Source organism: Brassica napus, chromosome A6 (assembly GCF_020379485.1).
Source record: "Brassica napus cultivar Da-Ae chromosome A6, Da-Ae, whole genome shotgun sequence".
Classification (NCBI taxonomy): domain Eukaryota; kingdom Viridiplantae; phylum Streptophyta; class Magnoliopsida; order Brassicales; family Brassicaceae; genus Brassica; species Brassica napus.
In genome coordinates this window covers 5,156,079-5,184,064 of record NC_063439.1, presented here as the reverse complement: position 1 = coordinate 5,184,064, position 27,986 = coordinate 5,156,079, and the positions used below count along the sequence as shown (strand labels likewise).

General features: G+C 33.6%; 4 protein-coding genes across 4 annotated transcripts; 2 read left to right on the top strand and 2 right to left on the bottom strand.

The window, feature by feature from the left end:
* Positions 1-31: 31 nt before the first annotated feature.
* LOC106351272 lies at positions 32-2,600 on the bottom strand. The gene is made up of 3 exons (XM_013791091.3): positions 2,062-2,600; positions 450-1,196; positions 32-381 (listed from the first exon to the last, which is right to left on the bottom strand). Exons 2-3 carry the CDS (start codon positions 1,151-1,153, stop codon positions 261-263), a joined length of 825 nt encoding a protein of 274 aa, XP_013646545.2. The 5' UTR covers positions 1,154-1,196; positions 2,062-2,600; the 3' UTR covers positions 32-260.
* Positions 2,601-5,974: 3,374 nt separating this feature from the next.
* Positions 5,975-6,786, top strand: BNAA06G08700D (protein BIG GRAIN 1-like E). The gene has a single exon (XM_013791088.3). The coding sequence runs from the start codon at positions 6,044-6,046 to the stop codon at positions 6,731-6,733; it is 690 nt and encodes a 229-aa protein (XP_013646542.2). The 5' UTR covers positions 5,975-6,043; the 3' UTR covers positions 6,734-6,786.
* Positions 6,787-7,191: 405 nt separating this feature from the next.
* On the top strand, positions 7,192-11,725 carry LOC125575836. The gene is made up of 5 exons (XM_048734960.1): positions 7,192-7,593; positions 7,683-7,839; positions 7,976-9,521; positions 9,615-9,874; positions 9,921-11,725. Exons 1-5 carry the CDS (start codon positions 7,192-7,194, stop codon positions 11,723-11,725), a joined length of 4,170 nt encoding a protein of 1,389 aa, XP_048590917.1.
* Positions 11,726-16,405: 4,680 nt separating this feature from the next.
* LOC106376245 (14 kDa proline-rich protein DC2.15-like) lies at positions 16,406-17,325 on the bottom strand. Its single transcript, XM_013816312.3, has one exon. The coding sequence runs from the start codon at positions 17,115-17,117 to the stop codon at positions 16,704-16,706; it is 414 nt and encodes a 137-aa protein (XP_013671766.2). The 5' UTR covers positions 17,118-17,325; the 3' UTR covers positions 16,406-16,703.
* Positions 17,326-27,986: the final 10,661 nt, after the last annotated feature.

Here is a 27,986-nt window from a genome sequence, read left to right as displayed (position 1 = left end):
TTTATTAATTAGAGGCTGCAAGGGGTTCTTATTGATGGACATTGGCAACTTGTACCGACTTTACTAACGAATACGACAAGATTGTATACAGTTTCCTTAGCAAGTTGCAAACAAATGGGCCTTGGTATTAAAAAAGCCCATATAACCGAAGGAAATAACAATCAAGAGTTTGCCGCACGTAGGGTTTGTGCCTTGTGTTTGAAGCAACACATGAAACTTGGGGAAAAATCTCTCAGAAACAAGAACAATATTTACGGAAATTAAGGCACCCTCGATCTGCAGAATCTACAACAGATAAGAGAGTAATGTCTCCATCCTTTCTCCTGTCTCTTCTTAGCTCTCACCATTCTTGCAGGACTGCTGTTCCATTCACCTTGCAATCTGTAACAGAGTTTTCACAAAAATGGTTATGCAGAAAATAATTTGATTTATATATGTTTGTGATTTACACTGGGAAAGCGAAGGAATTTGCGCTGACAGTGCTTCCATCAGATCGAGCTGAGAGGCTTTCGGAGATTGAGATGGGTCCAGAGTAAGTTATATGAGCTAAACCTGACTCTGCTGCTTCAGAGAAACTTCTTGCACCGAACTCATAACTTGAGAAGAGATGGTGATGATCATAAGAGTCCTCGACGTGTACATTGTTTAGTCGTTGATTCTCTGGTTCCACCGTTTCAGAGGGAAGATATCTCCAGCTAACTGATTTTTTCTCCACTGTTTTCCTCTGTTCTATGTCACGGCCTAGGTCTCCTTCAGGCTCATAAGTGTTGACATTGTTAAGAGGTTTATTAGAATCCTCCATTGATATAATATCTCTCAAGGTTAAAGCCTTGTTAGAGACACTTTCTGATTCAGCTAATGCATCTTCAGGTGGCGGTTTCTCGCAACCAACTTCATCTCCAGTCACAACCAACTCCATGACATCTTTAGTGTCAGCACATTCTTCAGGCTTGTTGTCTTCTACTTTGACATTTTCTTCCTTGTTGAATAAGAACTTCTCCTGCACCATAGGCACACCCTCATCCACACATATATCTTTGACCACGATTTGAGTAGGCTCCTTGCAGTTGCAAACTACGATCTCTTGTAAGTCGCATGCTGATACTTTCTTGTCCATAAACATTTTGTCGCTTTGGCTTTGTAGATCATTCATAGTGGTTGCCTGGTTGCTGTCTGAAGATAATATAGCTTCTTCTCTGCACAAGACAAGAATTGAGATCAGGTTGGTCAATCTCTTCCCAAATTTATAGCAACCCGTTGAGGAGAAACATAGAGCCAAAAGGAAGTTATGTATGAGAATATGATTTGAGTGGAAGTCACAAAAGCTAATTCACACACGCATATAAAATGGTTTATCAAGGGCATGGTCCCCAGAAGTCAAAACAAATGATGAGTCTCTCCACTATTCCATTTGTAAAGTGATATTAAAGACAGTAAATGCAACAACCATCATTTCAACTTTTGTAGATGGAAAGAAAAAAAAAAGACATGAGCATTATACAAAATTCAAACCTAATGAGAGAAGACATGATGATACTGGTTTTAGAATCAAACCCATGATTTATCTAGCTAATGATTGACAGGGTCATTGTTAGTAAGAGACATGTGTCATGAAGAAAAATGGTAAGCACTCGAGAAAAAGAATGTGGGTTTTTTTTTGCAACGGTCACGCAAGCTTTTGATTAACCAACTACACAGCAACATGACAACATCCTCATCTTCACAATAAAGGGTTGATTCCCTGATAACTTTTAATTACAAATGAAAATTTTGGATCGTTTCAAAAGCTAACCTGGAAGCGAAAAAGGCCAAATGTTTTAACTGATTCTCCATGAAATAAAAATAAGAAAAATGTACAAAAATCCATTAAAGAAATCATTGAAATGTAAATTCAGTAATCACGATCTCTATTCTCTGCATTTAATCTGAGCACATCAATAGCAAAAGAAACAATCATATTGCCGTCACCAAAACATCATCCCCCAAAAATAGAACTGAAAAAATCATCAGAAAATGTAGGCCCTTCAAAAGTCAACAAAATCAACAAGAACAAATACATACAAGATCGACAGACGCTTCTCTCTTTCTTCTGAAACTTAGAAGTGGCTACAACTATTCTGAAAATATCGCAACTTTCCCAGGGGAAGGAATTGATTGTATATGCATTTATAGTATTTTCCTATCTTTGTGTGGTTTTGGCTTTGTTTTATTGGTTCATATGATAAAATTTAAAGAGAACAAAACAGGTCAACTATTATCAAGAAAATGGATGCATATACAGCAATGGCCGGCCACGTTTTTTATTTCCTTCTTCTCCTTTTATTACCTTTTTTTTCTTTTTTTTTTTGATAACTCTGGTATCTGGGCAGCCACATTCACAACTATCCCCCGAAAGGGGTCCAGCGCCCCAACGGAAGGGATGTTAAATCCATTGTGGCCAAGACTCGAACCCGGGTGGCGGGCAGTACAGCTGTACCTCCTTTACCACCAAACTACGAGCGCTTGGTTCCTTTTATTAACTTTATCATACTTGTCGACAAAAATATAAAATTTCTTGTACATCTATATATTCTAGTTCATACTATATATACACGATAGTATACATGAAATATAGAAGTGCGACTTTTAAATCAAATTAAACAAATCGAATTAACTTTTGTTTGTCTTTTTTTTTTTGAAACTGACTTTTGTTTGTCTAAATTGTTGAAAAAACATATGTGAAATAAGAGTTATTTTTACACCAACAAAATAAATTAAAAATAATTGCATGACAACAATAAAGATTCAGGTTTTACTGACTCCGCCTCCTTGGCTAATACGTTTCCTGTATGAACCTTTTACAACTTGATTTTTAATAAAATGTTGTTCAAAAAAAAAAAACGGCACAATGTTAAGATCATTATGATAATTTCCAAATCAAAGTGTGAGATGATAATCCTGACAAAAGGGCCATAGCCGAAATGATAAAATTGGTTAAAAGATATATACTGAAGACCATTGGAGTTTTAGACAAATAATGATTGGGCCATTCGTATTTGTCAACATATGATACTTTCACCATAGGTCACACGAAGCCCATCCTCTCAGGACCATCTGGCGCTCGTCAAAACGTCTGTAGACTTGATTTTCCTTATGTAAGACCATCCGCAACGGGGTATTATGACCAATCCTTAAGCCATAATCCTTAGCTATTAGGAATATAATACTAATATTTAACGGCAATAAGGCAAGGAGCAGTCCGTAGTTAAGGATTAAAATAAGTTGGTCCTTGTTGACATGGCATCGTCAATTGGTTCTGTCCACTGATGGGTTTCGCGTCTTCGTCTCATTTTGACTCAACACGAGAAAAAAAGTGAATTTGGGCGATAAGGTGATTTTGCTGTCGAGGCTAAAGAAGGTTAATCGAAGGTTCGTCTTGTTGGTTTATGGATTTACATAAGGTTTTATGTTCTTTTCCTCGCAAATGAACGACATGGATACAACACTTGCTACGATACATCTGAATTTGAAGAAGGAAATGCAACCAGCAGTTCACGGGTGCATAAGTCTCGTGGTACGGACATCCCTCCAAGCATCAATGAAATGCGTGCTAATCGGGTTCAGGTTCGCGGGACAGAAACGCATGACCAATTGAAGAATGATTTAATTGAAAATATTTAGAACAAATTTGGTGATGAATAATAATAAGTATTGTATCTTTATATTTAATCATGCAATAAATAAAATTTAAAATTCCATATGTTTTAAAATTTATTATTATTTAATTCTTAAGAATGGTTAATTATGCAAAAAAATAAAAATTTTAATTTCACATGTTTTAATTTTTTTTATAATTATTCTTAAGGATTCTAAATTGGAAAACACCATTGGATACTCTTTTTTTATTAGAATCCTTAACTATTCAAAAAAAAAATAGTTTAATATTCGTAAGGATTTCAATGGTGGTAACACCATTAGAGATGCTCTAAGAGACTCATCTTTGAAGTTTTGAACATCCTTATATAAGTTGCTAAAAAAAAAAGAACATCCTTATATGGTAGACATTTATCAAACATATCTTTTCTCTCCTGTTAATTTTTATATGATCTTTTGACTTCGTACAAATTTAAAACTTTGATCTCCAAAATTTCTGTTTAAATGGATTTTATATAATTTCTTACATTATTTTTCCTTTTTTTCATGGAGAAGCTAATCTATACGTGGATACTTGTCCGAAGTATTATCGGCATTGTCCGTGTGGAATGAGATATGTTTTTTTTTTTGTAAAAGCATGAGATATGTTATTGGCTATACATTTAAAAAATATATTTTACGAGTTAAACCATTCATCGTAGTTTTTTTTTTGCGCTAAATTGTAGTTTCAGAATGTAACTGAATCAATCGTTTTTGTGTGATTATTTTCCGTGTAATTTCTTTAAATTCATTAGTGGACAAGAATCCACAAACATACAAGTTCCACCATGTTCCTTCTTTGGCAAACACTGGAACGAATGTCAGTAGAAAAAAATAAAAGTAAGTGAGCCAACCTATCTTGTTCATATACACCATTAATATTTTCACTGCTCTTCTTCGAATTTGGACACCATTGGATCAATCAATTATGGTCAGTTTATGTTTTGTTGTTGCTGCTGACGTAATTGTCGAAGCAGTGAATTCCACCCAGATAATATCCTATTGTGATATTATTTTATATAATCTTAATGAATTATTTTTCTTTGTCAACAAATTCAGTATTTCAGTGAATTATTGTTATTCTATATATCAAGTAATTAGGATACTATACTTGTAAGATGATCAAACTTGACTATGATGTGCTCGTAACACACGACACGATTCAATATATTTTTTTCCTTAACCTTTGGCGATTCAATATTTTGTCGTGTAGAAAGTTACATAGTCCGGTAGTTTTGACGTTTTATATTGAACATGCATGCATTTGAATAATTGTCAATAAGAATTTCTCAAGATGCAAAGAACTTTGATTTTAGGACCTCAACATTTTTAGTAGCTACTATATCTAATCAGATTTTAAATTCTCCCAACAAAATTGATATATGGGTCATCTTATCTTTATCACTTTTCCCCTTTGTGACCATAAAAGGGCTTGGGAACTTGCATGACAGCCTGAAAAGGTGTGAATATTCATGGATAATAACGTGGCATCCCCACGAGCACAAACGAACATATTAATTCACATTTTTGGGGTCTAAAATGTTTAAAATATTAATTCATAAATATTAAAGAGTTCCAACAATTAATATGGAATTCGAAGATTCATTCAATATGGTTTATGCTTAGCTAATAGTAGCGCACTCTACTCGTCTATAACTGATATACATACACTATCAATTTTAATTTTTAGTTAGGACACAACATCAATAATAATACTATTAACTAGTAGTAGACAACATAATTATCGACAATACTGATCAAATCTGATTTAATCATATTATCTTCATGTAATGATTCATTGTGCTATATAAATACACAAAAAGTTATAAATTAGTTATGACGTTTCTGTTATATTTAATTTTATATCATCTGATAAACTGTTAAACATATAATAACTGCTAGATTGTAATATATGAGAGACAGGTGTCTTGATAAATAATTAGGCCATATTTTGGTAAGTTTATGAACTTTAGCAAATAATCAAGCTATACAACATTTTAGATTTTTTTTTGAGAAACACATCACTAAAAGTCTAAAACACACAAATCGAATCCAACCTTTCTTTTTTTGCCAAGACTTTCACCTCATTCACTATTATTGAATGTAAAAGCATCTATCCTTTTTTGTCAATCTAAAAGCATATGATATATCATGCATCCCTGTCTTTTCAATTTCAACATCAAGTTGTGAACTAGTTTGCTGAAGTAAACATTACATAACTAAGATTGAATCTGGTTTAGACCGGTTCGGTTAAACCGAACGCTTGCATTCTATAAAGCAGACGCAAGCATCTTTCTGCTCAAACCACAGTCCTAATAACAAATACCGACAAACACAAAACACAATCGCAACTCTTGGAACTCAAGAAATAATGTCGGAGAACGCTGGCGATTCTTCAGCCATCAAACCAAACCTCAAGAGGAATGGCTCCGGCGAACTTGACGTCTTTGAAGCCACTCGCTACTTCTCCGACTTCAACGAACCAACTATGGCCGAGTACTCGAGAATCCAGGTTCAGAAACAGAACACTGTTACAGAACTTCGACAGAAGAGAATACACCCTGAAACAGAGGATAAGCTCCCGGAACCTAGAGTCGTCATCGTGAAGCCGCAGGAGAAGGAGATGAAGACACGTGGCGGCGGTGGGAAGAAGCTAACCAGCTTCTTGAACTCGCTTCTCCGTTCAGCAGGTCTGAAGAAGTTAAAGTCAAAGTCCAAGTCAACTCCAGAGGTGGAGAGTCCACGAGGAGAAAGGAGGAGGAGGCATAGCTGCGTGGTGACCGTGACCACACACGCCGCAGCTTCTTCTCCGATCTCCGGTGCCGGCGCGTGGAGTACGCGCAGGAGAAGCTTTGATGAGAAACACGTGAAAGGTTTAGGTTCGAAGAAGAGTGATCAGAAGTTAAACATGAGGTTCTGTGAGAGTCTCTGCTCGGACAAGAAGGTTGAGTATAAAGATCGAAATGGAGGAGAGGATGGTGTAAATGGTGGATACGAGAGTGATTCAGGTTCTGAATCTGATCTTTTTGAATTGGACTTGTTTGCCAAATCAAAGCCTTAGTTAAGGACGGTCCCAAAATGTAATCATTTGATGTAAACTTATTATGATATAAATCTAATAGTGCGTGGTTTGTAGACAACCAAAAAAAGCTAAAATGGTATGGACCTAAAATATGGTGTTGCATTCTTCCCTTATCCTGCTTGAATAAAAATAAACTCGATGAGGTGATAATTCATATCCTTCATTCTGTATAAGCTTAACCGAATTAAAATAATTAGTTTGATTAATTTCTTGTATTTTCTGAATCTGATAGAACATGTTAAAGCGAATCTTTAAAAGTAGACACGTTATGATACAATTATGAGAGAAAATATCATATATATTGAGTATACTTGTATACAAGAAACTGATGAAAGTATTAGGCTCAGTATACTCAATATCCAGCTGAAAGTGCAGCTAGAAGAGAGAGAATGAGGTATGCTGAAGAGAATGGTGAAACTGATGAAGTTATCAGAAATATGGCATTGGCAGCCACAGCAGCTGCAGAAGAAGCTCGAATGAGGCCCATAGTACATACTGAAGATCCAGAGACTGGTGAGGAAACTGATCCCACCGAACGTGTCTCTGCCCTCGCTAGGATTGGAACTATCCCTGAGCATACAACAGATCCAGTAGCAGATCCCAGCAGAATCCCTGCAAAAAAAAGATTAGGAAGACCACCTTTAAATAAAAACCCATTGGGAGTAATTGCAGGAACTAACACAAAGAAAAGAAGGGTTACACAGATAAGAATATCGCCTAAGAGACGAAATGCACCAGCATCCTCTACACGGGGAGCTACAGCAAAAAGACTTAAAGGCGCCACACAAGGGGGTCAAGCTCCTAAATCTCAACCTCCAACCAAGATCATCCCGGGAATGGTGAAGAGGAAAGTGGATTTTCAGAATCCACACGCTCTAATTCCTTAAAAGTTGTGAGCTGGAACTGTCGTGGGTTGGGGAATTCCCAGACAGTCCAGAGACTAAGAGAGATACACAAGCGGTTCTCTCCTGATATTACATTCCTCTCGGAGACTAAGAATCCCAACGACTTCGTCCTCCGCAAATGTTCTTCGTTGGAGTATCCTAATTCGTTTCTTGTACCACCCACTGGCCATGGCGCTGGGGGTTTGGCTTTATTATGGAACAAAAAAAATACAAGTAGTTGTCTTATCTTCATGTAAGCACTACATTGATACTGAGATCACGTATGAAAACAAACGGTTCTTTGCAACCTTTATCTATGCCGATACTGATTACTTAGTGAGAAGACAACTATGGTCTGACCTTACTGCTCTAACAACCTCCAGAGACTCTCCTTGGTTTGTCTCTGGTGACTTCAATGATATACTAAGTAATCAAGAAAAGACGGGTGGACGCACCAGATCAGAAGCATCTTTCATCGATTTCAGAACCTTTATGTCCGAGTGTGACCTTTTCGATCTCCCCCACACAGGAGATTTCCTATCTTGGAGAGGGGTCAGGGGAAGCAATGAAAATGAGAGCGACGTAGTTCGATGCCGGCTAGACCGCTCTGTTGCTAATAGCCATTGGTTTGATATCTTCCACTCAGGCTGTGTGGAGTATCTCATGTACGAAGGATCTGATCATAAACCTATTCTGACCTGCTTCGATCTAAACAGGAAGAGAGGAAAGGGTCTATTCAGGTTTGATAGAAGGCTTAAAGATAATCCCGAGATCAAAGCTCTAGTCGAACAGACCTGGAAACGAGCTAGAAACAGTTCCGTTCAAACAAAGATAGCAATGGTTAGAACAGCAATCGTCCGTTGGAGCAAAGAACAACAAAGAAACAACAAAATCCTCATTAATAAGTGGAAAGAGGAGCTGGAGCAAGCTATGATAAGCACCACAAATGATGAAACTCTTCTAAACAGGATTAATGCTGACCTGAAAGCGGCCTACCTTGCTGAAGAATCTTTTTGGAAGCAACGAAGTAGAAACCTATGGCTTAGCTTGGGAGACAGGAATTCAGGCTACTTCCATGCTGTCACAAAAGGGAGGAAAGCAAAAAATAATTTCTCTGTTATGGAAAATGCAGAAGGAAATCCTGTTTTTACCGAGAAAGAGATCACAGGGACTATAGTAGAGTACTTCAAGAAACTTTTCAAAACAGTCCGGGGTGATAGAAGACAAATTGTGACAGAAGCTCTCACCAACAAAATCTCGCCAGAAACAAATCAAGAACTTATCTCCATTCCAACGGCTTCCGAAATCTACTTGGCTCTACTTGCTATCCATCCGGACAAAGCTCCTGGTCCGGATGGCTTCTCAGCAAGTTTCTTCCAAGCGAATTGGAGTACTATTGGCGCAGACATAGTTGTCGAGATTCAGAGCTTTTTCTCCTCCGGTGTAATGCCGAGATCTTTAAATCATACACATGTTCGACTGATTCCTAAGACCACTGGTGCTCAAGCAGTTTCAGATTATAGACCAATTGCGCTATGCAATGTCTATTACAAAATAATCTCTAAACTGCTAGGCAACAGGCTCCGAAAGGTGTTACCGGACTTGATCTCTGAGAATCAATCCGCCTTCGTCCAAGGAAGAGCCATAACGGACAACATTCTGATTTCACACGAATTTCTGCACTACCTAAAGACTTCTACAGCATCGAAGCGATGCTCCATGGCAGTGAAAACTGACATGAGCAAAGCTTATGACCGATTGGAGTGGGACTTTATTGAAGAAGTGATGATCCACCTTGGTTTCCATACCACCTGGATAAATTGGATTATGCAATGCGTGAGGACAATATCCTATTCCTTCCTGATCAACGAATCTGCATTAGGGTGAGTCAAACCACAAAGAGGGATTAGGCAAGGAGACCCCCTATCCCCATATATCTTCATTCTCTGCAGTGAAGTTCTCTCGGGTTTATGTAGGAAGGCACAAGTAGAGAAAAAGATGCTGGGAATTCGCGTGGCAACCCAAAGTCCAAGAGTCAATCATCTTCTCTTCGCGGATGACACCTTCTTCTTCTGTAGAACAAACGCCAAAAGTGTCTCAACCTTGCAGCATATTCTGTCTGAGTACGAAAAAGCTTCTGGTCAAAAAATTAACCACCAGAAATCGGGCATTACCTTCTCGAGCAGAACCCCTTCTGAACTTAAAGAGAAAATAAAAGCTGAACTCAACATTCAAAGTGAAGGGGGTGCTGGGAAATACTTAAGTCTGGATACTTGACACAGGTTGTTCTTTCGGAAGAGGAGTGCCTGAACACTTTGGGCGCAAGAAGCGAGACCTCTTTACTTCCATTGTCGACAAGATCATACAAAGAGCTAAAGGATGGAATACACGTTTCCTCTCAACTGCCGGGAAAATGACCATGTTAAACAGCGTCCTCTCTGCCATCCCTAATCATTCAATGCAATGTTTTAAACTACCACTCTCATTATGCAAAAGGATCCAATCAGCTTTAACGAGATTTTGGTGGGACTCAAACACAGGAGCTCGGAAAATGTCTTGGATAGCTTGGAATACAATGACGAGAGCTAAGAAAGATGGAGGTTTAGGCTTTAGGGATATACAATGCTTCAATGATGCTCTACTGGCCAAGCTCAGCTGGCGCATAATTAAATCACCATCCTGCCTGCTTGCTCGGGTCCTTCGAGGAAAGTACTTTCACGACCAAGACTTCCTCCAAGTCTCACCTCCAGGTAGTTGCTCACATGGCTGGAGAGGAATACTAATAGGCAGAGACCTCCTAAAGCAACATCTAGGATGGGCCATTGGAAACGGAGAAAAAGTTATGGCGTGGAATGATGATTGGCTGTCTCCTTCAGATATGAAACGTCCAATGGGGCCAGTCCCAGAGAATGAACTAAACCTTAAAGTTGCAGATTTGATCTCAACTGATTCAAAGGACTGGGATAAACAGAAGGTTGAGAGATCGTTCCCTTTTCTCATGGGAAACATTCTCAGTATCAAAACAAGCAAGTGGGGAGGAGAGGATAAGCAAATTTGGTTAAGGCACAACACGGGAGCTTATTCTACAAAGACAGGATATCACTCAGCACTGGAAAAACAACAAGCTAATGAAGAGCAGGGAACACCAAATACAAAAGACTGGATGAAAGAGGTATGGAAAATACAAACTGCTCCTAAACTCAAACTATTTATCTGGAAAATCAAACACAGAGCACTTCCAGTAGGAGAGAGTTTAGAGGCACGACAAATCCTAGCAGGGTCTAAGTGTATTCATTGTGATGGTGTAGAAACTATCTCACATTTGTTCTTCCAGTGTCCCTATGCAAAAAAGGTTTGGGATTTAGTACCTTTCTCTGGCGGTTTTATACCAATGCCTCTGAACAATTTTGATGTGGAATGGAAGAAACTCCTCCAGGCAGTGGTCCTCCCTCCTACAGGTCTTGGAAGCTGCCCATTAGCACCTTGGACTCTTTGGGCTATTTGGTCTGCACGCAACCAAAAACTTTTTCAAAAAAGAGTGTTTTCGGAACAGGAAACAATAACAAAAGCTATTGTGGATGCAAAAGAATGGATGGAAGCCCAGTTACCTGCAATACCAACCTCCCAGAAGAAGATATCGACACATGACAGGGGTGGTTTTGAAGTGATCTGCAGATCAGATGCAGCATGGAAGAAAGAAAGTCAGGCCGCAGGACTAGCCTGGAGTTTCTATCGAAATCAGAGTGAGAGAATCAGCTCTCACAATCAATCATCAGCGTTTGTGATATCGTCCCTCGTGGCTGAAGGACTAGCAATTCGCGCAGCGATGGAACACGCAATCGCTCTCCAGATGAGAAATGTTTTATTTGAATCAGATTCCCTGCAATTGGTGACGGCAATCGCAGAAGGATCAAGTTATTCCGATCTTCACGGCATCATCTCGGATATCTATCTACTCTCTAATTGCTTTGATTCAGTTTCCCTTAGATTTTGTCGTCGAGAATGTTTAGTCTTCGAAGACTCTGTAGCGAAAAAAACCCTTTCAGACTTCTGTGTAAACCAGGAGGCCATACCGGCACTGGTTTAATCTAATTCTAATGAAATCAGTCGGTTTGTGAACAAAAAAAAAAACCATTTGAGTTTTCATTAAAAAAGTTTTACTATTTGATTTCAGTTATACAAAGTGTCTTTTTTTTTGTCTCTGGCGTTTTCGTTACATACGCATCACACTGAAGTTGAGTGTTTTTTTTACATTCAGCAAGAGTACTTTTTCAGACGGTCCATTAATACGACTCTTAAGAGTGCAAAAAACCTGATTGTACTTTTAGTTTTGAAATTTGAATCAAAATAGATACCAGTAACCTAATAGAGTAATAGTTCTTCGAAATAGTCATAGGAGATGATTAAGTGATTACAATCGATGACCCAATGGAAGTCTCTTTTCGCTTTTCAAAATCAAAGCAGAACACTTGAATTCAAAAGTTACTAAAAAAAGAAATTATTTCCAACATAAACTAACCAAATATTCGTATTCAGAGTGTACATTCGCCAACCATAGAGACTAAGCCTGAACATTTTGGGTATCGGTTCGGTTCGGTTCGGGTATTTGGTAGTTTGGATAAGAGGTTAGATGATCCATTTACTATCTTACCTATTTTTAGTTCGGTTCGAATAGTTTTGGGTTCGGTTCAGATCAGATAGTAAAATTAGGAGCCGAAAAATAGCCAAAAAAAAATTGGTTCTCATTTGGTTATGGTTTGGGTAGTTCAGATAATTCGGATAAAATATCGGTTATTTAGTGTAAAATATCAAATAATTAGGATGATTTAGATAACAATTTTGGATATTTCAGATTACTTTAGATATTTTGGATAAAACTATCCAAATACTTTCGGATGCTTTTGGTTAATTCGGATAATTTATAATAATTTAGTTATTTTCAAATATTTGTTGATAGTTTTAATAGATTTTTAAATTAAATATATATATATATAGCTATATTATATGTATATATAATTAATATATTATATATATCTGAGTAGTTCTCGGTTCGTTTTTTTTTTGCCCAGGCCTAATTGTAACCGTTTGGATATTTGAAGGTTTCGGTATAGTTCTGGTTTCGGGTATTTCAATTCGAATCCGGTTAGATTCTTCAGTTCTGATTTTTTTTTTCAGGCCTAATTGAGACCTAGGGAACTGATCAACACTGAGACTGATTACTCTAAATTGTGATGTACGCCTCAGCCCATGTTTAGCTCACCCCGTTTATATCTAGCCTATTTTTTAGTCCGATCCATTTTTGCTTTTAGTTAACTTTCAAAGTTTAAAACTTAATCCGTGATTAACCTAGAAAATAGCGGTTTGTTGCGATATGGGGTGCGGAAAATCATATTTGCCGGCGGATGTGAAAGAACAGGTCAAACTATTTTCTACAGAATGAAAATAAGTTACCTATGGCAACAAAAGATATATTCGTTCAATACATTTCAGTTAGGGAAGAAAATAGTTACCTAGGAGTAGTGGGCTTGTTTGTTTGGGCCTAGTTTAGCCAGTGTGCAAGACCAACAAATGTTATATGAGCCCAAAGCCTAACTTGCAACATTGTCTTAAATGTTTATGAAAAAACAAAAAATTGAGATATAATTGACAAATTGTCATTGATATTACATAGGTATTATTGTTGAAATTGAAGTTTTATTTAAAACTCGTTACAAAAACGTGGGAATTTGTTGCGAATAATTTTAACAGAAAAGTATTGTTAGGAATAATTGTTTGCGATGGTTACACTGTATAAATCAAATAGTTATCATGAGTTGTACTGTTGTAGCAAATACAAAGTTTCTAGGCAACATGGGGCTATGGAAAATTATGTTATTGTTGCTTGCTATTTGTAAATTAGTGATGAAACTGTTATAATCTGTTAAACAATTCAAAAATGCAAAATGTCTGAAAAATTGTAAACAGGATCATATTCATCTATCTATAGTTCTATACAAAATAAATGCTGATTAAACTCTACCCATTCACAGGAAAAAAAACATCTACTTAATCCACCTATTTGACTAAAAATATGCATCATAAATTAATTGGTATAGTTCTTATTCATTTCGTAGCACATAAATTCAAGCCGGTTGACCTGCTAATTCAGACCAGTCTGCAGTCATGAAATGTCGGCAAAACTATAGCCAAAAGTGAAGGTTGCAAAAAGAAATAATAATAAAGCACACGTCGCAATATCCACTAGTTCTTTGTTTTGGATTTTAGCTAGAACATGATACAAAATCGAAAGTGGAGATCTTACACCCTTTCTTAATTAATCGATACACCATTATAATATCGAAGGTTTTTATTGAACTAAGAGTAAGAAGAAAACAAAGAGAGTTCACGGGTTCACTATATGCGTAGTGCATCCATCGAATTTATAATTGCTCCCAAGGGACCATCCTTTTTTTTTTTTTGAATTAGCATCGTATCTGTTACCTGTCTCATATATGATATATATAAATATATGTATACATATAACAATGAGATAAGAATAATATTTGTTTATCTGAATAATATAAAACATTTGTAGCCAATTAAATGTATTATGAATTTCCCCTTTGGATTGCATGTGGTTTGAGACCATACGTGGTTTCGAATCTTTCAACTTTATTGAATTTAGTGGTGACTGCTCTGCCGAAAAGCCCAAACAATAAAAAAACACACCATTTAGTACTCCACTTCATTTCCTTCGAAGTTCCATGTGACGACCAAAAGGGATCTTATAACTTACTCTATTATATTCTTTCACTAGATTCTTCATTCACGGGGAAGGATCGTTTTTGTGTACTGTTCAATCACTTAGATCTTATATTTGATCATCATATGCGCAATTTTGAATATGTTCATAATTAAAGCCATCTCTTTTCTTCAAAATACTGACATGATTAAACACTATGGCTTCGAATGGTAACAGCGAATTGAGCGGTGCAGGACAAGCGGTTTGACTGCGGTGCGGTTCTGACAGTTATAAAAACGTATAGATATATGGTATATGTAAAGATTTTTGTTACTGTTAACTGCGGTGCGGTGCGGGACGGATGTTACCATTCGGAGCCTATATATTATTCCTTGGCGTAGTAACTTGTCATTTTGTTCACATGTAGCTTTCATAAGACTAATAAATCATTATTCCGTAAACTTTCCATGGTTTATCGAATAAATCGCTGGATGAGTTCTGATCTTTAGGCTTATTCTCGATGTGTTTTATATTTTGATGTACTGATATTCTTGTATGTATATAATATGCATTGGTAATTTGGTATCTTTACAATTAAATGCATTTCATTTGTAAACAATGTATTAATGCCTTGGCATGAAGACAATGGTAAGAGCATTTCTAATATAAAACTTCATTTTTTCTTTTAAAATGGAGTAAAAGTGAAAATGAAATAAAACTGCTTTAACCCTATTCCATTTTTCAGTTCATAATAGAATGATGATAAACAAAAAAACAGATTACTCCATTTATGGAGTAAATTTTATTATGGAGAGAGATATAGAGTTGGGTTGGAGCATTCCTTACTTTATATTCACTTCTACTTCATTTTAAAAGAAAAAATAGAGTAGGGATAGAGATACCCTACCACCGCTTGAGTCAGAGTGTCTTCTAAGATATTTTATTGTCTGCGTGTCGCAAAATATATGGCTTAGTTTCTAATAAAACTTTCCAGTAAATTTGACATTTTGTAAAAAAATGTTAGTAAATTTAATTAAATGCAAAGATTAATTTTATAGTGATATTTTGACATAAAAAAGTTTAATAAAATGCAAAGATTTATTTTTAGTTTTGGAATTGCAAAGTTTTGTATGATTAGATTAAATGCTTCAGAGTGACAATAAAAATCCTTTAATTGATAGCATCGTTTATCATTGAGACTTTAAAAATATTTTAATTTTTTTGTATTGAGTGTTTTGAACAGTCGACACATGTATATTTAGGTATCTTATTCTACATTGTCTAGCGTGATTTTTTTCTTTTCTTTTGAAAGATACATGCACTAAGAATAAAGGCCTTAGGCTTATCAAGGATTTGACATGATATATCCGACAACTGATTAATTATATTCTATTTGGTGAATCTAATATATGTGCATACGTGTATTTTTATATATATTGCTAATGTGCAAAATTCTGATATCAAATTAAGGTTTTCAAGATTTACCATCATATAACTAGTAACCTATAACATTATAATGCTTTAGTAAACAGTCTTATATTTTATATAAAGTGGGTATATACAAATTTGTGTTTTAGAATCGCTTATCTTGATTGCCAGAAATTTCCGTAAATTTTCAGAAATTAAATCTACTATGATTACTTTTTCTTGTATTAAATACAACTGGCATTTGATCAAAAAAATACGACTGGCTAAAAACATCTCGTATTACATTGTTTCTTTTTTTGGTATTACATTGTTTCTTTCTAATAATTGAAAAGATAAAATGCAATGGTAAATTAAATATAATTCATTAAAAAGGTCATCTAGGTTTGAGACTTCTCTTAAAATAAAAGAAAATATTTAAAATAATGAGAATAATTGTTTACAAAAGTTTGCTTTCCCTATCGGATAGTTTTCCTTTTTCTAGGACATTGAAAACAACAAACAATTTTAAGATCAGATCCACTCCTACTAAGGATGTATTTGTAGAAGACGAACCAAATGAATATTTTTTTGTAGTACTGGCATACAAATTTGAACCCATAATACACTAAAATGAATGCATAACTTAAAAAATATTTTCTTTTATTAATTCATAGAATCATAATACAACCAATACAACAATAACACCCCCAATATAAGAGTAATGGAAAATAATGAAACAGTGAACTTCAAGAATCTTTACGGATCACCAAGAGAGAAACATAATTCGACCCCAATGAATCCCATAACATGAAGACTAGAATAAGAACACACAAAGATAAAAGCACACAATATTAAAAGTATATAAAATCACCTTGTCTGTCCAAAACAAGAAGATATATATACGTAAATGTGTTTAAATTATATATGATATAGTTGATTAGCACTGAAAGCCAGGAGGAACTTGTTTGCTGCAAACATTGAGGAGAAGACTTAGAGAGATTGGAAGGTTCAAGTTGATTCCAAGAACGTTGGCCTTAAGAGCGGTGCAGAGACAAACGGCTGCTTCAACATCAGCGAGTCCTTGGATGAGGCTGCAGCATGGTTCAACCGGTGGCTTGCCAAGGGTCAAGTCGAGGAGACCGTTGAGCACATTGGCGCAGACACCGAGCTGGAGTGTATCTTTAGGGCACTTTCCCATGCCAGAGCTAGGGCTTGGTTTAGGAGTTGGCTTTGGCCTTGGCTTGGGAGAGGGGCAACCTCCTCCGCAAGGGGTGCAGCTACCGCATGCGGAGATTGTTGTGAAGAAGAGGAGATTGAAAACTAAGAAAAGAGCTATGGAGCTTGAAGCCATGTTTTGTTCTGAAGACACTGTTTCACTAGCTATGTTGTGGATGAATTGGGTGTGGAGAAATGAAGGGGATTGAGGAAGCTTTTATAATGGTTTCAAGAAAAGCCCAAGAACGACCATAAGATATACTGTGGGATGTGAAATCTTTTGAATGATTGATTACAATTATCAAATATCGTTAAGGGAAATTGCAATTAAAAATTATTTTTTGTCTACAATCTGAACAGCTGTATGTATTTGTACTTTTGTTACAAATTGTTACAAGTTAATTTGTTTGAATTTCATGTCACAATATTCTAAGTTTTAAATATAGAAAAGCCAAACTCTTTAATCTAGTTTTTAAAATGAATTCTTTTGTACATGCTCTTTGTAATTAGAAAGTATATTTAAAAGACATTTTCCTAATTACACTTAAACCAAAGATTTGTTCTTCTTCATTTTTGTAATATCCATGAGATAGTGATGATAGTGAAGACAAGGAGCTACGTGAAATATTAAGACAGTTCGTTTCCTTCCTGTCACGATTTCCGTGGATTTAGCATTATATTTTGTTGTAACGTTTACGTAGCTGGACAATACAGCCTTGTTAAAACTAGTGGCTGAGCTAGGAATTCTTTTCACGGGGATGAATATTAATATAACTATATAATAAATTAAAAGAAGTGTAAAGATTAAAAATATAAGGGGGCTAGTTGTTCATAAATTAACCAATTTTCATTTCACCTTCACAAATTTTCAATCTAAACAACAAAAAAAAAATCACGGGGGTCAGCTGAAGCCCTCCTCCTCATCAGGTTGAAGCTCGGTCCTAGACGCTAGCTAGTATGATGTAACGGTTCATCTTAGCATACAAATATTGACAAAACATCCTTACAATATTGAAAAACAACCCATCTGTAATCATAGTGTGTTAAAACACATTCGTAATAGTACATATACAAGTACAAAATTCCCATATTTTTTAATAAAACTTCTTTTTATCCAAATCCGTCAAGTTTAGATTTAATTGATAACTATGTTTCCCTTACTTCAGAAAAAAAAAATGTTTCCCTTATTCCCATTATGTAAAAATTTCTGCCCTTCAATTCAATTATCCAAGTAGGGACTCTAACAATACGTTTATGAATATTATATTACAATGCATGGTGGCCATAGAACCATGTGATAGTGACAATGCTGGTTCTCTAGTGCCCCTTCACAAACAAATGTATAAAACAAGATATGATCGATCATGAGTGTACAACGAGGCGATTTACCACACATATACCAACGACATCATCTTTTACAATCGTCTAGCTGTCGTTGAATGATTCACATTTTTTTATATATTGAGGTTTTTATATACAGAACTACAGATTACTTGATGTTAAAATCGATCATTTAAAACTGTTTTTTTTCATATTTTTTAGTTTATTTATTTTTAACTGTACAAAGGCCTTATTTTTGCTTCTACCAAAGAGCATTTTAATTAATTAATGTAATTCTGAGGCTAATGCTGCTAACCTTTTTTACAAAAAAAAAAAAAGCGAAACCTTCTATTATAGAAAAAAATCACTAATGCAACCCTAAAGAATCATAAATCAAACATAATTCCATGCGCTTCTCACGCATTACAAGAATCAAAGATAAACAACCAGAGAATTAGTTACGACATGGTTGATCGGTGATGAAGAATCTTCTCTAAATAACATGATGGATCTTCATCATCGCAGTATCTCGAAACTTATGTAAATAGGATTTCGGAAAAATAAAAGAAAAATTAAAACCAGTGTTTCGAAAAGGTTAATATGAGTGTAAAGTACAAATTCTGAAACCGAGGAAAACTATTTTGAAACATAATTCTAGGTCATATGAACGTCCTTTTGTAGCATCAAATATAAGTTCCTCATGTACTAATTTTAAGAAATTGCAACTCAGTTGAAAGTATGCTTATTAGCTACGACTTACGAGAGAGTGGATTCACTTTATAAAGTATACTTATTAGTTTTATTCGCTGCAGCTCAACGTACCACTTGCTTATGAGTTATGAAGCTTGCCGGCTCTTGCGGCAAGCGCGCTTCCGGCCCTAATAATAATAACTAATTAACCGGCCCTCTTTTTGGTAAAGTACCCGTCAGTTCAGCTGGCTATTAGTTGTGTTATAAGCTGCCTCTGTTAGAGGGTTCAATACCAATTTTATTTTGTTTGCTTCCAGCCCTACAAATCTCAAGACCGGGTAGCTATCAGTTATACACTTATAATAGACGCTAATCTTGAACAGAAAACAAATGTGAAGCTGAAGCATTCTTACTACCAAAAATATAATAAAACTACAAGTAGCTTTGGGGATGTGAATTTAATAATATGGAGTACATTTCTTCTGTTGTTTAAAAGTTCGCGGTAATTTTATCCCTTAATATATAGCGTATATTTCATCGTAATGGTTTTCAACATATATATGAGACGATATTTTTGGCCCTAAAACATTTAAAAATGAGAATTAAAAATCAAAATTAGACTGAAAATGAAAGTTGGCCTTCTGCCCCCACACATGATTTTAATTATTGTACATAAGAAACAAAATATTTCCAATTGTGTTATTATTAGTTAACTTATCTTAATACTATTCACTTCACGGGATTGCATAAGAATCCTGAATGGCCCATTGGTTCGTTCCGGTGATCCAGACAGCCAATATATCTATATTATTAAAGTTGAAGTACACATTGAGATTGTTTGGCAATATGAATAGTAGTTAAAAATAGTAATGTTTGGAAACATGGATAGCAATAAATTAGAAAAAATAATAATGGGCTTATGCTATTAAAAAAAATTGAAAGTCCATTACATTATATTAAAAAGTAATGGATCTATGTTACTTGATATATATATTCAAATCAAAATAATAATTTAAAATTAATTTATATCAAAAATTCATTCAAAAATATACATATATTCAAAATTTGATTTTTACTAACATATTTTCCAATAACTATTATAACTTTTTTAAATATATATAATAAAAATACAATACAAAATCCAATTTCAAACACCAACTTAAATTATGGTTTTATATCTATATTATTAAAGTTGAAGTACACATTGGGATTGTTTGACAATATGAATAGTAGTTAAAAAATAGTACTGTTTGGAAACATGGATAGCAATAAATTAGAAAAAACAATAATGGGCTTATGCTATTAAAAAAAATTGAAAGTCCATTACATTATATTAAAAAGTAATGGATCTATGTTACTTGATATATATATTCAAATCAAAATAATAATTTAAAATTAATTTATATCAAAAATTCATTCAAAAATATACATATATTCAAAATTTGATTTTTACTAACATATTTTCCAATAACTATTATAATTTTTTTAAATATATATAATAAAAATACAATACAAAATCCAATTTCAAACACCAACTTAAATTATGGTTTTATATTTCACATTAAGTTTTAAAATATAATATGTGTTTATTTATATGATTGTACGTATAAAATATTATTAATTATAAGAAAACTTATTTGATGGTACGTATAAAATACGATTAGTTATATGATAACACATATTTTGTAACCTATGATAACACATATAGGATATATATAATAGTGATTAGGGGTGGACGTTCGGATTCGTTTTCGGGTCTTTTTGGGATTTCGTGTTCAGTTCAGATCTTTGAAGATTTGGTTCTGATTTGGATAACCAATTTAAATAGCTTTGGTTTAAATATTTGGATAGAGAATTAATAATTATTTAAGTATTTTTAGAGTTTTGAGTATTTTTTTAACTATTTAAGATATTTACGTTTAATTATTTGTATATATTTTCAAGCATTTATGCGAACTTAAAAGTATCATATATATAAGTATATAAATCTATTTTGGATACCCAAAATAATTCGGTTCGGATCGGATTAGGTTTCAATTATTCAAATACCAAAATTTTGAATAATTCAGATATTTAATCAATTATGGTTCGGATTTAGTACTACTTATTCGGATTAAGATCGGTTTGAATCTTCGAATTCAAGTTTTTTACTCAACCCTAAATAGTGACATAAGAAGCAAATATCATCATATTTTTTAAAAAAAAAATAGATCCGCACGGGCGTGCGGGTCAAAATCTAGTTGATATTAAATATGTAAAGTAATGGATCTGATAATATACAGTTATATCCGATATTTAATGTGAATTCTTTGGAAAGGAAAACAAATATGAAAATATCATAACTTTTTTAATTACTATGCTTACTTGCTTAGATATATATATGTCAAAGCACTGACTATATCAAAAATTGATGGAGTCTACAGACAAGTTACAGTACATAAATTCCTAAGACCATGATTAACCCGAAGTTTTTAGAGTAGGATTCTAGCAGAAGTTAATAAACTGTTTCTTAATTTTAACTAAAAAAACAAAGAACCGATTCTTAAATACCTTATTTAAAAACATATTCTTAATTTTTTAAGTTAAAAGTTAAGAAATAGTTTCTTAACTTCCGCTAAGGATCTCATCCTAAGAACTCCAGATTAATCATGCTCTAAGATTAATTCTATCAGCATCTCCTAGTTAATTGAAAAGTTCAGCTCTATAATTAGTCTTATAAGTACGTAGTATCAACTTGGTAATTAATAATAGTACCTCCATAATATTTGTTTCACACATGCGAGTCTTGTGGCTCACACACTTCGGAGTTCTCATACTTGCTCCTCTATAAGCCTAACTTTCGGTCAAACTTAGGGGTATATTTAAGTGAGAGTTTTAGGTCATTTGTATTAAAATGACAAATCTACTATTATTCAAATATGAATTTTAAAAACTCATTTAAAATCCATTGTTATTGAACTTAACATTTCATAGAGTATTCTAAAATCTACTTTTATTAAATATATTTTAAGTTGTGGAGTTTTAAAGTTTTCAGGTAATTTTAAAGTGTTTGGTTGGAGTTTCTTAGTTAAAAAAAAAAATTAAAACTCAAATCTCATGGTTTTAGGTTATATTTTAGAGTGGTTTAACAAAAATCACCTAAATCTCTATAATTTATTGAAATCATCTAAAATTCCATTAAAATTCAAACCACCTCAAATGTTATATTGAATACACCCCCCTAGTTCCAAAGCTAATCACATCATGAGCTTTATAATCGCACGTTAATCAACGTTGATTAGGGCTTATCAACTTGGAGATCAGTGGAACCCCACCGATCTTTTTCTGCAGCACTATAAGTCTATACCTATATATAGGAGTGTTGAACTGAGACTGCTAACCGTATCAGCAGTCCTTCAATGCCTACGTGCCCGAGAAACGCCCTAAAGCTCGGAGATTGCACCAAAATACTGAACGTCGCAATCAGAAAAATGTAATTGAAAACCCACCAGACACACCTTGCTGCTCATTGCTTCAAAGGCTCGTCGATACAGCATTATAGAATTTATAGATATAGGCATATAGCTTTAATTTCAGCGTATTATATAGCTACGAAAGTAGAATTATATATACACCTTTTACACGCTCCTTCGAGGCCATCCGATAAAAAAAAACATATACCTTTTACATTAAAAATTAAATTAGATTTTGACCCGCGTTTTAATTAAAAAACATAAAAGCGCGGGATTTGTTCTCTTTTAAAAATTTTACACATTTTTTTAATTATAAGATTATGTGTTTTTATATAAGATCTCTACTATTATTTGCGAAGTAAATTTTTGTAACAGAGCTCTCACGTTAAAAGTTAGACCGGTTAATATCGTTTATACCCTTAATGAATAATTATATAAATTAGTCAAAAAATAAAAACGAATTCCAAATCTATCTTATTAAAAAGTGATTAAAATTTATAACAAAACGTTTATACTCTTAATGAATAAATTATATAAATTAGTCAAAAATAAAAATGAATTTAAAATATATCTGATTAAATAAATGATTAAAATTAATAATAATAAGAATTATATAAAATATAAATAATTAAAAACGAATTTCTATTAATAATATTATATTTATATATTATATTAGATAATTGACTATACATAAATATAATAAAATTTTCAAAAATAAAAACATGTTTTAAAACATAAGATAATTCTTAGATATATTCTGTTGTTATCTGAAAATAATATTTTATTATAAAATCTATAGTTAGATATAAAAAAAATTATAGTTAAATGCTAATCAAACAAACAAATATATTTTCTAAAATATATGTGAATGTTTTTAAAATTTAACACAACAATAAGCATATATTTATACTTTGATAAAAGCTAATGAATATATATTAATAATATTTTATTTATATGTTATATTTGATTATTGACTATAAGTAAATATAATAAAATTTTCAAAAATAAAATATATTTTTAAAACATAAGATAATGTTGTGTTTCATCTGAAATAATATTTTTACTATAAAATATAAAGTTTAATGTTTGATTTATCTTTTAAAAAACATAATTAATAATTTTTATGTTAGTTTTGATTTAATAGTTATAAACAAATAAATATCAATAAAAACACTATGCCCGCATGCGCGGGCAGAACACCTAGTAATCTGATACGTTTATAATTTTGTTGATTGTTTATGTTTGAAAAACAATAAGAGATGTTAGATATGCTATAAAAAGTTGTATATTTATATTTATAGAAATTTATTTTAGAAAATAATATGTTAATTTTTTAATTTTATTCTAAAGTATATCTTTACAAATATAATACGAAAGATAGTTATCATTGCATATTTAAATTTATTCTTTCCGCATTGTAATTTTCAATGTATTTTTAATATATTTTAATTATTTAGATGCATATATTTGTTCTAACCATAGAAAAAAAATGCAACTATAAGAGGTTGGGTTAGTTATTTGGCAAGTTATTACATGTACTATATCGATTACAAAAAAAATTTAAGGGCACGAGAGGCGTCAATTGAATTCGTTTTTTTCGATGTATACTTAACCATGCTTCGAGTGCCAGTCTCCTAGTGGTGAGATGGTAAAGGGAAATGTCTGATTCTGGCCAAGAGATGTCTTTGCTCCGTTCTCCTTCTTGTTGGTTGGCAAGTTTAGCCTTGTTAGTGCTCTCTGAAACCAGATCAATGCAGTATTTGTGGTGCAGAGGAAGAGTCAATTAACAATCAATTAACCATGTTCTATTTGAATGCTCCCCGAGCTTTGCAGACTTGAGTTTTACCAAAAATTCCTTTTCCTCGGTCTTTACTAATATGAATTATCCCTTTTGGAGATTGCCAGAAGAGTATGACTTTAGTAACTTTTCATGAAAATTGTGGTACATTTGAAAAAATAGAAACAATAAGGTTTTCAATAAAAAAGATGGAAATCCGCTGGAAATTCTGAGAATCGCTGAAGTAGAGGGTGAGATATGGGCAGAGGCTCAGCTCACAATTCCAGTAAGGCAACATATGGTTCCACAGACCTTCGACTGGCAATCATCGAGGCATTCGAGAGTCTGTTTTATAGATGGTGGATGGAAAGAAACTGATAAATTCCGGGGACATGGTTAGTTCTGTAGAGACAAGGTTACATAAGAGAAGATGATGGGGGCGATGAATTTCCGAAGAAGCTTATCAGCTTTACATGCAGAATGTGAAGTTTTGATATGGGCTATGGAGTGCATGAAGACCCTTGATTATCCAAACATAGTTTTTGCGACAGACTTTTCTCAACTGGTGAAGATGACATCTTCACCTGACGAATGACTAGTTTTTGCTACACACTTGGAGGAGTTTCGACACAGTAAGACTTTCTTTCCTACCTTCAAGATTCGACATATGCCAAGAGCAACTAATCTAGTAGTGGATAAGCTTGCACGAGGTGCTTGGAGTTCCATTTCAGTTGTGTTCTATGTTGATTCCATTCCACCGGTTTGGCTATCTAAACCGGTAGGAAATATTTCATAGTTTAGCTTTTATTGTTGTATAAAAAAGTTGGATTAGTGAGAGATTCATTTTTAATTATCGTTAGAATTTTAAAATTTTATAGTTTTTGGCAAATTAATTCTAACATTTTTATAAAAATCAAGTATTATTGGTTTGATGATTCTTTAGTGACATATATAATCTATTGTTATTCAAAAAGAAAGTTTTAATGATTCTATAATTCTATCAAAATTTAGTGTTATTAAAACTTGAATTCTTAACATTTTAACTTATAAAACACAACTTTCAAAATATTGCATTTACACGCAAGATTTTTAAAACCTTGTAGTGAAATAGTTTCATAGACTTTTTAAATATGAAAATTCATTAGAACTCTTTATAAATTTAACAAATCTATTGATTCTTAAAATCAATTAATTCTACCTAAATTCATCTCCCACTAACACCTCGTACAAAAAGAGACATCACTTAATTTGTATCAGAAAATAAGTGATATTAGTTTAAATAATTTATTACCCAAAAATTAAGTATATGTAACTATATAAATACCAAATTATTCAATAAAACTGCTAAAAAACTTACAATGGAAACTAATATTTTACCGAAATGCTAACATGTAATTAACATTTATGGTTTTATTTTGATTTGTAAAGAAAATTATTTGGCATTAAAAATAAATATATTTGTTACGATATATATAGTGATATCTCCTTTTTTTCTCACCCACAAACTCAAATTCCTTTATCACATCAAAAACATCTTTTTCACCCGTATGCAATTATAATATAGGTGTTAGATGGGTCTTGTGATTGGTCAAAAAATATTTTTTTTTCTCCAATTGGCAGATTAAATAGTTGTCAGAAATATTTAAGATATTTTTTAAAAAGAAATTGCATAATCTTGTAAATAACTGCAAAAACTAAAAACATAATTCTATGACGGATTCTGATTTTTTTTTTTTTTGAGCAACCAGTAATCCAGTATACAACAGTTTAAAACTGAGCCCAAATAGAAAGTTTCGAAGACAAACAAGACTTAGAGAATGAGTCAGCAGGTCCACTAGAAGCCCTAGGAATAAAAGAAACACGACAAAAGGAAAAAGAATTGATTGAGGCTTCAACATCCAAAATCTATTTATATAAAGAAGAGTTGATTCTCTCCTGGTGAAGCCACATAGGCAGACAGATCAGAAATTCAAGTCCTGATGAGCCGACATGTGTCATTACTTAACGAGAACTCATCCGTGTTTCTGATGGAATTTTCTACGCATATGTATTTTGTGGGTTTGCAAATATTAAATTGGGCTGAAACCTTAATGAGTATTGATTCTTTATAATTTTCATTCTGTATGGGCTTTATTAGTCTATTCATTCTGAGCCATATAGATTGAGAGTGAATTGATATAGAAAATTAGGGTTGTCGTCTTCTTCAGTCTGAAGATTCCCTGTGTCAACAATGGAATTTCAGCATTTCGATCGAGTGATACGAAACGTAACGAAGAAACTTTGGTGTCAAGTTTCGATGGAGTCGAATCGTCTATGATTCCTATCTTCTGAGATGTTACAAGATGTCTTCATTCATCGCCTTTAAGAAGCCTCTTAATTCCATTGACGTACATCAACAATTTATCATTCAATGCTGCTTATCCATCCTATAATCGGTGTTTCTCTTCCTATAAAACGGTAAGCCCTTCATACCTTGAGCATCATCCTCACAGTTCGTGATAATTAAAAAAAAAAATTGCAATGTAATGGTTTGCGAGTTGATTAGGATGGAATGGATATGCTCCTCCTTGATTCAAAGGTTTTACCATTCTTAATCTCATGATCATTGTATTTTAAAACTGTTCATACTTTCATATTCATAAAGTATGTAACTTTTATATTCAGATCTTTGTTGAATCTTTTTTTGAATTTGTTTTTTAGCACGGTTTGTTGGTTATGCGTTCTTCTTCACATTTGTAAAGAAGAGTTGATTCTCTCCTGGTGAAGCCACATAGGCAGACAGGTCAGAAATTCAAGTCCTGATGAGCCGACATGTGTCATTACTTAACGAGAACTCATCCGTGTTTCTGATGGAATTTTCTACGCATATGTATTTTGTGGGTTTGCAAATATTAAATTGGGCTGAAACCTTAATGAGTATTGATTCTTTATAATTTTCATTCTGTATGGGCTTTATTAGTCTATTCATTCTGAGCCATATAGATTGAGAGTGAATTGATATAGAAAATTAGGGTTGTCGTCTTCTTCAGTCTGAAGATTCCCTGTGTCAACAATGGAATTTCAGCATTTCGATCGAGTGATACGAAACGTAACGAAGAAACTTTGGTGTCAAGTTTCGATGGAGTCGAATCGTCTATGATTCCTATCTTCTGAGATGTTACAAGATGTCTTCATTCATCGCCTTTAAGAAGCCTCTTAATTCCATTGACGTACATCAACAATTTATCATTCAATGCTGCTTATCCATCCTATAATCGGTGTTTTCTCTTCCTATAAAACGGTAAGCCCTTCATACCTTGAGCATCATCCTCACAGTTCGTGATAATTAAAAAAAAAAATTGCAATGTAATGGTTTGCGAGTTGATGAGGATGGAATGGATATGCTCCTCCTTGATTCAAAGGTTTTACCATTCTTAATCTCATGATCATTGTATTTTAAAACTGTTCATACTTTCATATTCATAAAGTATGTAACTTTTATATTCAGATCTTTGTTGAATCTTTTTTGAATTTGTTTTTTAGCACGGTTTGTTGGTTATGCGTTCTTCTTCACATTTGTAAAGAAGAGTTGTTTCTCTCCTGGTGAAGCCACATAGGCAGACAGGTCAGAAATTCAAGTCCTGATGAGCCGACATGTGTCATTACTTAACGAGAACTCATCCGTGTTTCTGATGGAATTTTCTACGCATATGTATTTTGTGGGTTTGCAAATATTAAATTGGGCTGAAACCTTAATGAGTATTGATTCTTTATAATTTTCATTCTG

What these genes read in the sequence shown, in the direction of transcription:
- LOC125575836 (XM_048734960.1), top strand. Translation starts at nt 7,192, where the DNA reads ATGGCATTGGCAGCCACAGCAGCTGCAGAAGAAGCTCGAATGAGGCCC. An exon ending in ATCAACGAATCTGCATTAGG is followed by an intron (nt 9,522 to 9,614) that starts GTGAGTCAAACC and finishes GGGTTTATGTAG; the next exon opens with GAAGGCACAAGTAGAGAAAA. An exon ending in AGCTGAACTCAACATTCAAA is followed by an intron (nt 9,875 to 9,920) that starts GTGAAGGGGGTG and finishes TACTTGACACAG; the next exon opens with GTTGTTCTTTCGGAAGAGGA.
- LOC106351272 (XM_013791091.3), bottom strand. Translation starts at nt 1,153, where the DNA reads ATGAATGATCTACAAAGCCAAAGCGACAAAATGTTTATGGACAAGAAA. An exon ending in AATTCCTTCGCTTTCCCAGT is followed by an intron (nt 382 to 449) that starts GTAAATCACAAA and finishes ACTCTGTTACAG; the next exon opens with ATTGCAAGGTGAATGGAACA.
- LOC106376245 (XM_013816312.3), bottom strand. Translation starts at nt 17,117, where the DNA reads ATGGCTTCAAGCTCCATAGCTCTTTTCTTAGTTTTCAATCTCCTCTTC.
- BNAA06G08700D (XM_013791088.3), top strand. Translation starts at nt 6,044, where the DNA reads ATGTCGGAGAACGCTGGCGATTCTTCAGCCATCAAACCAAACCTCAAG.